This window comes from Sus scrofa, chromosome 13 (genome assembly GCF_054392235.1).
Source record: "Sus scrofa isolate SSC_HxYL_T2T_F1_AM1 chromosome 13, Sscrofa_HxYL_maternal_Yorkshire_Landrace_v2.0, whole genome shotgun sequence".
Lineage (NCBI taxonomy): Eukaryota > Metazoa > Chordata > Mammalia > Artiodactyla > Suidae > Sus > Sus scrofa.
In genome coordinates, this window is record NC_139395.1 from 35,951,917 (window position 1) to 35,967,020 (window position 15,104).

Below are 15,104 nucleotides of genomic sequence, written 5' to 3' on the forward strand. Positions count from 1 at the left end.
ATCTTGCAAAATAAACGGCAATTGCCAGCCATCTAATCCAAAAGTACCTGCCCCCTACTGCAACTATTCTTTTTTTTTTTCAAGCCTCCCAATTATTGCAGCTATTCTTATATTCCCCACTCAACTTCAGAGAATGTGATTTAGTAGATCTGGAGTGGGGCCCATTTTTTTAAATCTACACTAAAACTAACCAAAACAACCAAGTTCCCTAGCAGATTTAAATACACAGATTTAAATACAGGTGTCCTTACTCAAAGGACTCTGCTTGCTACTACGCCCCCTCCCTGTAACAAGCGCCGAAAACTCCACCTCTCCCCAGTTTCTTCTTACCTCAGGATCTGCTACAGATTGCGCAAGAATGTTTCCCCCAGTCAAGGCTAGATCTCATCTTACAGGCACTCTCGTAGGTCTAACAGCTGCATTTCTACGATCTTTGCTCTGAGTTGGGCAAAAGACTCTGGCGGTGCAGAGGTCCACAGCTCACTGATCCTCTGGTTTGAACGTTGACCTCAGAGGTGAGTCAATTAGTACCTCTCACGTAGGTTGCGAGTTCGCTTAACTTGTGTATTACCTGGGTTCCTCATTCTCGGATTCTGGGCCTGTGAGGTGCTGACCTCGAAGCCTAGGGAGAAGGTGGGGGCGGGGGCTGGAGAACTGGCAAATAGAGTGGTCTTGATGTAACAAAGACCCCGGGGCTGAGGAGGTTTAGGGAGATCCGAAACTGGGGCGGGAAGACAGTCCGAGAGGGTCCAGGTGAGAGTGTGGAAGGAGTAGAAGAGATGTAGAACTGGCAATGGCTGCACTAAACATTTATAGAGGAAAAATAGACACAAAGAATATATATCAAGAAGCAAACCAGGAGAGGATTTCAGCACATTATTCCAATGATATTGCAAGATAGGGACCCATTTTTATTCCCAAACAGGATGAGACCCTATTCTGCAGAATTTGGGCTTGCATGGAGAGAGAAACAAAAAGATTGTGTGCTAATCCCAATTAGAGCCAAAATTTGAATCTGGAAGCCAAACTATGAATACCCTGGTCCAGAATTTTAGCTGAAGTTATTTTTCTCTATGCAATGCCTCCATTTGGTGTAAGAAAGTACTGAGCAGCAGCACTTTTTTTTTTTTCTTTGACTATTATATTAGGCAAACTTTTCTCCAAAAAGCCATTTGCAGTTTTCCCAGTTGGATCTTGGGTCATGTGGAGATGGCGTTTTGCCATCTTTGGACCCTCATTTACCCTGCCTTTTTCTCTCTCATCTCTATCTCCACACCTTTCTCTCTCATCTCCATACAGCTAGTTTTTGAATGACTCCATCTATTGGTGCATGCTGCTCCAGTTCCCAGGCTAAACATCAGAGCTGAAACAGTTTATCATAGCTTCAGCCTGTCCACCTGTTGAGATCTGGGTATTAAATTTTATTGCCTGTGTCACCCAGTGTCTGGTTTTCTAGGACTGAGATCCTGCAGCTTTAAATGTCAACACTTTTTTCCATGGCAGGACCTCCTGCCTTAATCTCACTTTTTAGCTTAAAAACATCTTTTTCTTTTTTAAGCTTTTTCATTCTATTTTCAGAATATATCTATTAGCTAAGGAGAATTTGAAGCACTTTAATTACTATGTAAGGAAATAGGGATGCTGATAAATGTTTAAAATTATACATGCAAATGTAATTATTTCTATACTATTTTGTCAGACTCTCCATTCTGAGAAAGATTTTTTTTTTTTCCTGATTACATGTCACTGTGTGTTCCGGTTTCCCTTTTACAGGAGTGATGGTCAAATCCCACTCGCTTACAGAAATCTTTCCCCTTGCCTTTTCCACTGGATGGGAATCTATATTCTACACCCCCAGGCACACTAACACATATGTGGCATTTGAATGAATAGTAGAAAACACAACAGTAGATCTGCCTGGAAAAACCCTACAAAATGACTGCCATTTTTCACACATTTTTTTTCTTCCTTTTTTGTTTTTTGTTTTTTTTTTCTTTTTAGGACCCGAACCTGCGGCATATGGAAGTTTCCAGGCTAGGGGTGGAATTGGAGCTACAGCTGCCCCTGAGGCATATGGAGGTTCCCAGGCTAGGAGTCAAATAGGAGCTACAGCTGCTGGCCTACACCACAGCCACAGCAACGCGGGATCTGAGCTGCATCTTTGACTTACATGGCAGTGCTCAGGAATGCCAGATCCTTAACCCACTGAGAGAGTCCAGGGATTGAACCTACTGCATCCTCATGGATACTAGTCAGATTCATTTCTGCTGTGCTACAATGAGAACTCCCCCATTTTTCTTTTAATATCACCACCAGTAATTTCTTTGTGTTAAGAAAGAGAAGGTTATTCATTTCATTTAAATATAAAGATTTTTAAAATCATTTCCTAACTGCTGAGAACTTCTATGTTATAGCAAATTGGAAAGATGCATGAAGTAAGGATTTCTGAATCAGAGTCTCAGCCTCTGGAGAATGAATAGCTTGAAGGTTGCACAATACTATGAAAACACCCTGGAGAAAGAAGGTGGAGAAGTGGGCCCAGCACACAGAAGAGGACCATCCCTGACCACTACCATTGGCCTTGCTTATGGTATGTTTCAGGTACATTATCTCATTTAAGACACATTTAGTCTTACGAGTGAGGTAGCATTCATGTCTCAGAGAGGAAATTGAGGATCAGAGACAGGAGACACTTTCCAAGGTCATGTATCAAGTGAGTGGCTGCATTAGAACACAATATTTTTGGATTCTAAATCTGTGTTTTTCCCCATATCCCACAATTTAAGGACTTCAGATCTTCACTAGGACCAATATCTGTGCTTGCTCACCTGTGTTCCTCCAGTTCCCTCAAAGCCATCTGTAGTGTAGCAGTCCTCCCTTATCCACAGGGAGTATGTTCTAAGTCCCCAGTGGATGCCTGATACTTGGAATAGAACCGAGACCTATATATAGTATGTCTGTTTCCTAGGCATCCATACCTACGATAAAGTTTAATTTTAAATTAGGCAAAGTAAGAGATTAACAACAAAAACTAGTAATAGAATAGTCATACTGTAAAAATGTTATACAAATGTGGTCTCTCTCTAAATATCTTATTGTACAAATGTAATGTTTTTTTCTATCTTAACTAAGCACTTATATATTGGGGCTCTAACTTTTTTGCAGTTTAAGGTACAACAACAAAATTAGCACAAATTTATTTTTCCCTCACAATTTCATGGAAGATTGATTTTTATTGTAGATCTGAGCAAACTTCGCATGTGATTTTTTTTTCCCTTATTGAGAATTTTTCCCTTTTCACATAAAAGAAGCACTTTACAGCTTCTCATTGGCATATCCAAACTGAAATTATCACCAGTATTGTGATTTGGGGCCATTATTAAGTAAAAGAAAGGTTACTTAACACAAGCACTGTGATACCAAAAGTTGATCTGGTAACTGATACAGCTAGCTGGACAAAGATGTGATTCACATCCTGTACTGGATGGAGCAGGACAGTGCAAGATTTCACTATGTTACCCAGCATGGTGTGCAGTTTAAAACTTATGAATTGTTTATTTCTGGAATTTTCCATTTAATATTTTTGGACCTTGTTTGAGCAGGGGTAAGTGAAGCCTCAGAAATCAAAACCACTGATAAGGGGAGACTACTGTATCAGCTGTAGGATAGTATTAATAGTGTTAATAAGGGTGCTTTTAGTGAGTTGTCAAGCTTTCTAGAGAATGTTGAGAGAAAGTTGGGGGTAAGTTTTACTGGTGAATAATATAAATTATTTTAAAATTAAATAAAAAAGGATGCATTAATGGTACATGTCATGCAATTAAATGTCCGTAATTTTAAAAGATAAAATACAAGTTCACAGACATTGTGATTTTAGAAGCCCACATCAGGCTATCCCCCAAAGCTACCCTGAGGGCCCTCATTCCCTCTCTGCTACTAAGGCTAATAATGTTGAAAATTGAGAAACATTAGGAATTCTCTTGTGGTGCATTGGGTTAAGGATCCAATGTTGTCACTGCAGCATCTTGGACCACTACTGTGGCATGGGTTCAAGCCCTGGCCTGGGAACTTTCACATCCTGTGGCATGGCCAAAAAATAAATAAAAAAATAAAATTGAGAAACTGTTTAATTAAATGCCTTCTGGAATGGATTAGATTTTTTTTGCCAATGAGTCTATCATTTCCTTGAAGGTGGGGATTAAGAGAGAGGTAAGAAGCTAAGTGTCCCCTTGTGTACAGAGGGTCCAAACAAAAAGATGGTTTTACAGAGATTAAGATTTGTGGCACTTGCCTTCCCCCACAAATATATGTTTATGTTTAATGTGGATATCAGCATCCTTGCCTTCTAAAATGGTTGATCTGTTGTCAATCACAAAGTAAGGCCACAGCCTAATATGTTAATGGTAGCTTATCTCTTGAATAGAGACTATTTGAAAAGTATGTCATATGTAAGAGAGAAGGCTCTTCAAGGAAGAAAAAATAAAGGTTGACCTTAGTGTTTAGAGCTTAGAAAAATAAAGGAAGGAACTTTGACTTCTGTTCTATTTCTGAAATTTATTGTGACTCTCTAATACATTCATGAAAGGCAAAGTTTTTGAAATCAATTTCCAGCATTCTAAGATGATATAACTTGCTGGTGATGAAAGTCAGCTCCACGATCCCACATATAAAACCCTTTGCCTCATTTTCTCCATGTTAAATGAATGATCAGTGATATATCTTGTTATTCCCAGGGATTTTAATTCTGAGGCTGCTGCCTAGTCTCTTGGGACATTAGTATTTATGATTGTCAGTGCCTATACCATTGATACTGGCACAAGTTAGCAACTTACTTAAGTTCATCAAAAATAGATCCACTCTTCCTGTATTGAGTATAATTGCCTTTGTGCTTAAAATTACAAATGGTGGAGTTCCCATCATGGCGTAGAGGAAATGAAACGACTAGGAACTATGAGGTTGTGTGTTCGATACCTGGCCTTGCTCAGTGGGTTAAGGATCCCGCTTTGCTGCAAGCTGTGGTGTAGGTTGCAGACACAGCTCGGATCTGGCATTGCTGTGCCTCTGGCATAGGCCGGGGGCTACAGCTCCGATTAGATCCCTAGCCTGGGAACCTCCATATGCTGTGAGTGCAGAGCTAAAAAGACAAAGACAAAAAAAAAATTACAAATGGCATCTGTAGTATAAGTGCTAAAGTATTTCAGACATTTCTGACAAAATCCTACTGCAAAAGGAGAAACTGATTTCTTAGTTGGCTATTATAAGAAAAATTCAAACCTCCTAAATAACAAAAGTATAGATTTTGTTTCTTTGTTTTTTTTTATTTTCCTCATAATTTATTTTAAAATGTACTGAAAAATTAAATTGTTCTAAGTGGCTGAAAGTGAAAGAGATAGTCTAATTGCTGTCTCATTGATACCTGAGTCCTACTGGCCAGAATCAAAAACACTCAACTCTGTTAACTCTTTGTTCCGATGTTTGTATTAATATTTCTAAATGCTATATTTACATTGTGCTTTGTGGATTTAGCCACTCAGATATTATTTGTTGATTTATTCCTATAGTTGATTATGGTTTAGCTGGAATACATGCCTTCCCACACCATTTCTCTATATCACAAATATCGTTACTTCATATACTCTGCTTAAGTCAGTATTTAGTATTTATGTTTATAGCTGTAAGTAACTGACCTTGCTGAAATACTGTCAAAGAGTGAATTCCAGTTAGTGAAATATGGTTATGTTTTGTACATCGTAAAGCAATGTTTTTCTGTGTATTTATTACAGATTCATCCAGAATGCTTCCATTTTCTTTCTAGACATGAGACAATTTGTCAGTGTGTTTTATTTTTCCTAAAGAGTTTCTTTTTGTTCCTTCTCTAATCTAGACTGGTTGTTCTTTAGGCTTTGGGGCACACATTGTCCCATAATTCTCCTATATTGTCCAGTGTTGATCCCGTTTCATGTATCCTATTTACCCATTTCATGGTTTATTCTGTCTTAGTAAAATATATTCTTCAAAAGTTTTCCAAGAAGAAAGGTAGCTAGAAGGTAAATTGATTCTGTCTGTCATTCAATTTATTTTAATCTTAAATTTGAACAGTTTGGCTGGGTATAGAATTCCTAGGATGCAAATGTTTTTGTTTTTGTTTTTTTTCAGAATTTTGGATGCATTGTCTTTTACTTTTCAATATTACTGGCTCAGAAGTCTGAAAAGCTATTACTTGTGATTATTACTATTTTACATACATTTATCTATGAATGTTTTATTTACTCACTTTTAAAACTTAGTTCCTAGTGTTCTGAAATGTCATATAATATATCCTGAAGGGTTAAGGGATTGTTTTTCTGTTCATTGTGGCAAACAGGTAGAAACAGATCCTGTCAGTCTTGAGATATTTTGTTATTTCTTTAATTCCTCCCCTACTTTTACCCTATTCTGTATTTCTAATAGATCTACTATTTTATCTTCTGAATTTTTTAGTAATTTATTTTCTAGTTTCATTTTTGGCCATTTGCTTATGTTTCTTGAATTGCCTCACTTTTTTTTTTTAGCAATTTCTATTTTTTTTAATGTTCAGATTTCCTTTTTCCTTCTCTAAAGCTCTTATAAAAATCATACTATGTTTTTATTTCATGCATACAGTATCTTTATCCCTTGGAGGATATTAGAAGTATTGTACTTGTCATCATAATCTTTTTCCTCTGTTCTCTTTATAGTCTGTTTCCTCTGAGTCCCATTTTATTTGTTTAGACTGTTTATCAAGTTAGAAGATCTTCTCAACTTGATTGTTCCTTGATTGTATTTAAGAGTGAGATATTAAATAGGTGATTTTAAAACTCTGCATACTTGGAAAAGAACTCTCCCTGTTTTTAGTTCATGCATTATTTCCAGCTTCTATAACACCTGTTGCTTCTACATCCTGAAAATGTATAAGGTATCTTAAATCTAATTCTCACTAGAAATATCTTCCTCTTCAAGCACTTAGTTTGTCTCTTCTGGTTTTCTCAAGCACTATGTCTCCACTCACCAATCTGCATTCCATCTCCCCAAAAGGTGTTGAAATCTGCAGTCCACTGCTACTGCATTGCCTGTTACCTCTGTGCTCATTAATTGTATGTTTGTATTCTATTATTAATGGTTTATGAGCTTTTGGAGAGATGTAAAAATGCTATGTTAATTTTTGAAATTCTATTTCAATTAAGAACCATGGTCTGGAGTTCCTGTCCTGGCGCACTGGAAACGAATCTGACTAGGAACCATGAGGTTGCGGGTTTGATGCCTGGCCTTGCTCAGTGGGTTAAGGATCCTGAGTTGCTGTGAGCTGTGGTGTAGGTTGCAGATGTGGCTCAGATATGGCATTGCTGTGGCTGTGGTGTAGACCAGCGGCCACAGCTCTGATTAGACCCCTAGCCTGGGAACTTCCATGTGCCATGGGTGTGGCCCTAGAAAAAGACAAAAAAAAAAAAAAAAAAAAAAAAGCAAAAAAAATAAAACCCATGGTCTGACTGGAATAAGTTTCCTTTTCTACTAATTAGTGGAAGATAAGAAACAAAATAATGCCCTATGTGTCTTTAATTTTTTATTACTTTGAGACCTGCCTAAAAATGACTAAGAAACCATTTTTGCTCCAATCCTCAATCTTTAGGTCCACTAAAATTTTTAAATATTAAATACAAGTTTAAAGAAAGAAGGAAATAGTTACTAGCCAACCCACAAACTCCAAACATATCAAAAAATTCTGTGAAATATTCCCTGAGGTGAAAACACCAACATATCTAATTCAAGGCTACTCACTTTTCAGCTCATCTGGCCCAGAAATCTAGGCATAGCCTAGCCTAACCTAACTCATGTAGTGGTAGATGTATGGCACCTCATATCAATGTAAAATGTGTGGCATTGGCTTAGCTTCTGGCTCAGAGTGGTAAGGAAATTGATATTAGAGAATGGAAAAATGGAAACCCATGTTATAGTGGAAAATGTAAATAGTAACCTGCAGTAACTTGGTTTGTAGGCCATATAAGTACTGAGCTAAAAGCAATTGGGTATGTTGCACAAGGAATTAAAATGATAGGAGAAGTTCCCACTGTGGTGCAACGGGATCAGCAGCATCTCGGCAGTGCCAGGACACAGGTTCAATCCCGAGCCTGGCACAGAAGATAAAGTATCTGGTGTTGCTGCAGTGTGGGTCTCAACTGTGGCTCATATCTGATCCCTGGCCCAGGAATTCCATATGCTGCCAGGTAGCCAAAAAAAGGGAGGAAAAAAAATATATATATATATGAGCTAGTTAAAATGATTGACTAGTTTGAAAGTGGAAATGGAAAGAGGTAAATTTATTTCAGAAATTTGGGACAATATAGTTAAAATAGCTGATTTCTTTTAGACTGAAAATGTAAAAGATAAAATTGAAAAAAATCTTAAGATCCATTAAAACTTAATCTGTTGGAATAAACCAAATTAAGGGTATGGCCTTTACCTCTAATATTAAAATATCTAAGAGAATTAAGGAGCCTTAAAACAAAAATGAGAATAAGGGCATAGAATATCTAGGGTAGCTCACCAGGTCTAGGGTAATCTAGTTTAAAGCTAGAGATAGGAGGATGAAAAAAAGCAAAGAAACACAATTTACATGAAAAATATGTTCTTAAAAAGATCTGTGGCACTTGAAGCTTGCTTGAGTGGAATGCATAAGAAATCTGTTACATTTTGAGAGTCTTGTATTATATGAAGCTATGTTTAAATATTCTGTAACTGAGTCTTGGATACCTTCCCATCATGAGCAGAAAACAGGCTGGGAAAGTTGTGCACCTGCAAAAAGACTGTTCCCCAGTACCCACTTCAGACATGGCCAAGGACAAGAAAGGTGAAGGAAGAACCCCACAGAATGGGGCCAGGGATCACAACAGTGGAAAAGGAAGCTCTTCCTGAGAGAAAAGTCAGAACTTAAGCAAGGGATCATTCCCCACCTAGGAGAGGGCCCTTCACAGTGTTGTCCCAGCTAGCCATGAAAGGGTTACCTTTCATATTTTAAATAAATTGCTTTTTTTGTTTTTTTGTTTTTTTGTTTTTTGTTTTTTGTTTTTTTTTTTTTTGAGGCCACACCTGCAGCATGTGGAAGTTCACAGGCTAGGGGTCGAATTAGAGCTACAGCTGCATGCCTGTGCCATAGCCACAGCAACACAGGGACCCTAGCATTGTATCTGTGATCTATACCGCAGTTTGTGGCAACACCAGATTCTTAACCCACAGAGCAAAGCTAGGGTTTGAACCCACATCCTCATGGACACTGTGTCAAGTTCTTAACCTGCTGAGCCATGATAGGAAATCCTTAAATAAGTTCTTATGAAAATAAATCAGAAAACTGATCTTACAGAAACTTTTACAGTTGACAATTCTTTTCTCAGTTTTGTTATATGACATTCCTTTAAGCTTTTGTGGGGGGAGCAATGCTTATTCTGAATTTCAGTGAGATTCAATGTAGTGACTGTCTGTAGTACTATTTTCTGGATAATGTATTCCATCAGTGATTCCTCCAGTAACAAGGAACCTGCTGTATTGAGCTGGGACAAAGTTAACGTGTGTGTGTGTGTGTGTGTGTGTGTGTGTGTGTGTGTGTGTGTGTGTGTGTGTGTGTGTGTGCCTTTTTGCCTTTTCTAGGGCTGCTCCTGCAGCATATGGAGGTTCCCAGGCTAGGGGTCCAGTCAGAGCTGCAGCCGCTGGTCTACGCCACAGCAACACCAGACTCGAGCCGTGTCTGCGACCCACATTACAGCTCATGGCAACACCAGATCCCTAACCCACTGAGCAAGGCCAGGGATCGAACCTGCAACCTCATCATTGCTAGTTGGATTTGTTAACTACTGCGCCATGACGGGAACTCCAACAAAGTTAATCTTAAAATATGAAACTGGTGACAATGAGAATACTCGAGGCTAGTTAATCATTTAAAACCCAATATTCTTTGGATATTTGTTTAGCATTTATATGAGGATATTATTAATAATCTTATATTAACAAAAGTTATATACTTCTTTCCTTTCTATCAAAAATCTACATGTGTTAGATATAAAACATTTTTTAACATTTGTATTTGTCTTTCACTTCACTTTTTTTCATCTACTGTTTGTGTTTGGATAGTGTTATTTTCTCAAAATAAGCCAAAATAAAGTTAACTTACATGAATATAATTGTTAAAATCATGTTAAATTCTGTTTTAACATTTCTTTCTGGCTTTAACACTGGAAACTGGTTCTGAAGCTGTTCTTTCTCATTTTTTTTTTTTCAGTGATTTTCCAAACCGGGCATCGATTTGGCAATCAAATGAAAAATATTAAAAATTTGTACATTAACATAAATTTTTTTCCCTGAAAATATCACCATGGCATGCAGGAAGCCATTTAGTTTTAGGATATCAGTGGATTATGAACACTGAATTCAAGTAATAGTTGATGGGCTACTTGCACTGGTGGTGCTATGCTATTGTAAAAATCCTTTCCAGAAATGGGCTCTTTCTAGCAAAGATTTCCCCCACCTTTTTTTTTTTTTTGCTACACAGTTTTTGTTTTTTGTTTTTTGTTTTTTCCTTTGGCATATGGAAATTGCTGGGGCCAAGGATCAAATCCCAGCCTCAGCTGCTACCTACTGTTGTGCCACAGTGGGAACTCTTTTTAAATTAAAAGATTTTTCCTTTTCTTTTTTTTTAAAGGGCCTCACCCACAGTAAATGGAGGTTCCCAGGCTAGGAACTGAATCAGAATTACAGCTGGTGGCTTATGCCACAGCCCAGCAATGCCAGATCCGAGCCGTGTCTGCAGCCTACACCATGGCTCACAGCTATGTCGGATCCACTGAGCAAGGCCAGGGATTGAACCTGCATCCTCATGAACACTAGTCAGATTCATTTCCACTGAGCCACAATGGGAACTCCAAGATTTTTCCTTTTTAATTCAAATAATAGGATTCTGTTTACTTCAGCAGGGCTGGACCCAGGATATTTTGCTAGTTACTTAAGAATTCTGATTGAAGGAATTCCCACTGTGGCGCAGTGCATTAAGAATCCAACTGCAGGGGCTCCAGTTTCTGTGCACCAAGACGGGAACTCCAATTTTTTTCATTTTTTAAAGTTTTGTTGAAGTATGCTTGATTTACAATGTTGTTTTAATTTCTGCTGTACAACAGAATGATTCAGTTATGCTTGTACACCCATCCATTCCCTTTGAGATCCTTATGTAGATTATCACAGAATATGGGGTAGAGTTCTCTGTGCCATACAACAGGTCCCCATTGGCCAATCATTCTGTATACCTCAGTGTGCATATGCCAGTCCCAGGCTCCCAGTCCCCTGCTCCCCCAACTTATCCCCTATAGTAACCATTAGTTTTTCAAAGTCTGTGATTCTGTTTATCTTTTTCAAATAAGTTCATTTGTATCCTTTTAATATTTTATTTTATTTATTTTGCTTTTTAGGGCCATACCAGTGGCATTTGGAAGTTCCCAGGCTAGGCACAGAAACAGAGCTATAGCTGCCAGCCTATGCCACAGCCACAGCAATGCCAGATCAGAGCCACAGAGCCATGTGTGCAACCTATATCATAGCTCATGGCAACACAGGATCCTTAACCCACTGAGCAGGGCCAGGACTTGAACCCATATCTTCATGGACACCAGATGGATTCTTTTCTGCTGAGCCAGAGTGGGAATTCTCTGTTCTTTTTTTTTTTAGATTCCACATATAAGTAATATCATATAATATTTAATTTCACTAACTTCACTTAATATGATAATCTCTAGGTCCATCCATGTTCCTGCAAATGGCATTATTTTATTCTTTTTATGGCTGAGTAGTATTCCATTGTGTATATGTAACACATCTTCTTTCATCCATTCCTTTGTCAATGGCCATTTATAACTCTTTCAGTTTTCCCTATTCTTTTCCCCTGGGGAGAATATTCAGAAAAGTAAATGAAAAGTGAAGTCATTACAGTCTGTACCTGGATGACACAAATATTTCTACGTACTAATTTTACTTTTTAGGTAGTTAATTGAACAATTCAAAAATTATCAGAATATTTTAAAAGCTGACCTTCCCAAAAGAAAGGACGTTCTTTTTTAAAAAAATTTTAGAACATAGGCAAAATATTCTCTGACATCAACTATACAAATATTTTCTTGGGTCAGACCCCCCACAGCAACAGAAATAAAAACAAAAATAAACCAATGGGACCTAATGAAACTGACAAGCTTTTGCACAGAAAAACAAAAAGACAACCAATGGAATGGGAGAAAAAGTTTCAAGCGATGCGGTTGACAAGGGCTTAATCTCTAAAATATACAAACAACTTATACAACTCAACAGAAAAAACAACAATCCAATTGGAAAATGGGCAAAAGACCTAAATAGACATTTCTCCAAAGAGGATATCAGATGGCCAACAGGCACATGAAATGATTCTCACCATAACTAATTATTAGAGAAATGCAAATCAAAACTACTATGAGGTACCACCCCACACTTGTCAGAATAGCCATTATTAACAAATCAACAAAATCAACAAATAACAAATGCTATAGAGGGTGTTGAGAAAAGGGAGCCCTCCTCCACTGTTGGTGGGAATGGAAAACAGTATGGCAGTACCTCAGAAAACTAAATATAGAACTACCATGTGACCCAGCAATCCCATTCTTGAGCATATATCTGGAAAAAACTTTCCTTGGAAAAGATACATGCACCCATATATGTTCATTGCAGTACTATTCACAATAGCCAAGACATGGAAACAACCTAAATGTCCATCAACAGATGAATAGACTAAGATGTGGTATATATACACGATGGAATACTATTCAGCCATAAAAAAGAACAAAATAATGCCATTTGCAGCAACACGGATGGAACTAGAGACTCTCATACTAAATGCAATAAGTCAGAAAGAGACAAATACCATATGATATCACCTATATATGGAATCTAATAGATGGCACAAATGAACCTTTCCACAGAATAGAAATTTATGGACTTAGAGAACAGATTTGTAGTTGCCAAAGGGGAGGGGACAAGAGGGAGTAGGATGGACTGGGAGTCTGGGATTAATAAATGAAAGCTATTGCATGTGGAGTGGATAAGCAGTGAGATCCTGCCATATAGCACAAGAAACTATATGTGGTCACTTAGGATGGAACATGATGGAAGATAATGTAAGAAAAAGAATGTATATATATATGTGTGTGTGTGTGTGTGTGACTGGGTCACTTTGCTGTGCAATAGAAATTCACAAACCAACTATAATGGAAAAAAATAAAATCCTTAAAAATTTTTTAAAAATTTTATTGTAATTGGTTTACAATGTTCTGTCATTTTTCTGCTGTACAGCAAAAGTGACCCTTATTTTTCTTTTTTTTCTTTTTGGTCTTTTCAGGGCTGCATCCATGGCATATGGAGGTTCCCAGGCTAGGGACTGAATCAGAGCTGTAGCTGCTGGCCTACACCACCGCCACAGCAATGCGGGAACCAAGCTACACCACAGCTCATGGCAACACCAAATCCTTAACCCACTGAGTAAGGCCAGGGATGGAACCTGTGTCCTCATGGATGCTAGTCAGATTCGTTTCCTATGAGCCAGAATGGGAATTCCCCTTTATTTTTCTTATATTGTCTCCTTTCATGTTCTATACCAAGAGATTGGATATAGTTCCCTGTGCTATACAGCAAAATCTCATTGCTATCCATTCAAAATGTAATAGTTTGCATCTACTAGCCCCAAATCCCTAGTCCATCCCTCTCCCTCCCCCTTCCCCTTGGCAACCACAAGTCTGTTATCCACATCTATGAGTCTGTTTCTTTTCTGTGGATAGGTTCATCTGTGCCATGTTTTAGATTCCACATCAGTGATATCATACAACTTTACTTCCCATACTTTTGATGACATTTATTATTTTTCTCCTTTTACGAGTAATATGTTCCTTAAAAACTAAAAAGTATAGAAAATAATAAAAGTTATTTAGAGTCACACTACCTTAATTACTATAAACCACATAGGGTTTATCAACTTTGTGCCATACAACACATTTTATATCCTGTCTTATTCACTTGCCATTATTATTGTTATATTATCAGCTGTTCCCAGAAAAACTAACCCTTCCTGATTTCTTTTGGCAGTTACTTTGTAAATTATTTGGGATAGATCAAAACTGCTGTTAAGTCCTTTGTAAAATATTTGTAATGTTTATTTTGAAAAACTTTATCTTAAAAATGAACCACAAGGATCAAAAGTAGCAAAGGTAATGCTAGTTTCTAGTTTCTCTTAACACTGTCCTGTGTAGAGATTTGGGGATCCTAACATAAAAATGAACTCTCACTGATTACATGGCCAAATGATTTTGTTAACCATGTGGATACAAACCTGTTGTGATCAATGACGATGGTTTTCAAAACTAAGTCATTCAACTCAGTGTACTTGTATTAGTGTAGAATAAACAATTTTGTATGTTTAGTATTTAATATTAATTTCCCTCTGGAATTAAATATTCATTCATATACTAATCATAATTGAGTATTGCAGGATATTGGATATGATTTTATGCAGTAACTTAAAGGGATTATGTTAATATGGTAGTTTTTTGTTTTGCTTCATTTATTTGGAAACTGTGATAACCAGGTCACATTAGCAGTGTTAATACTGGCTAGGCTTAATCTTATGTCATCTAATGCAGAAAACCACTAACCTAAACTGGACTTCCTTTTCTTAGTTAGGTCAGTTAGGATGATAAAGGACCCCAGACTTCCTCTGTAAAAATAATTTCTCCATAGAAATGACATAATTATATTGATTCAAAATATACAAACATTTGAATCATTCTTATAAACATAATAGGACATGTGTTTCTAAAGTTCAGCATGCTATTAGTAGATGACATCATAATAACACTTTTAGGTATTAAAAATTTTTTTCATTAAAGCAGCCCTTCCTGTACAGGAAATAAAGTGAAGTCCAGAAGGTTGTCAGTATCATTTGGTTTTAGATAGAGAAATAGAATTCAGTTCTTTTGATTTAATTTTTTTTTTTTTTTTTTTTTTTTTTTGCTTTTTAGGGCCACACCCTGCAGCAT

The 15,104-nt window shown here is 37.3% G+C and overlaps 1 protein-coding gene across 5 annotated transcripts in view; it reads left to right on the forward strand.

Moving 5' to 3' along the window:
- Nucleotides 1-440: 440 nt before the first annotated feature.
- Nucleotides 441-15,104, forward strand: part of STAC (SH3 and cysteine rich domain) — a 337,228-nt gene continuing 322,564 nt past the window's right edge. For all 5 annotated transcript variants that reach the window (XM_084987799.1, XM_084987796.1, XM_084987800.1 and 2 more), the window contains exons 1-2: nt 441-515; nt 2,415-2,590. Coding sequence is in view for 2 of the 5 variants with exons in the window: in XM_084987797.1 (XP_084843923.1) it covers nt 2,588-2,590 (3 nt within the window). In the remaining 3 variants the exon portion in view is untranslated. The remainder of the gene's footprint in view (nt 516-2,414; nt 2,591-15,104) is intronic.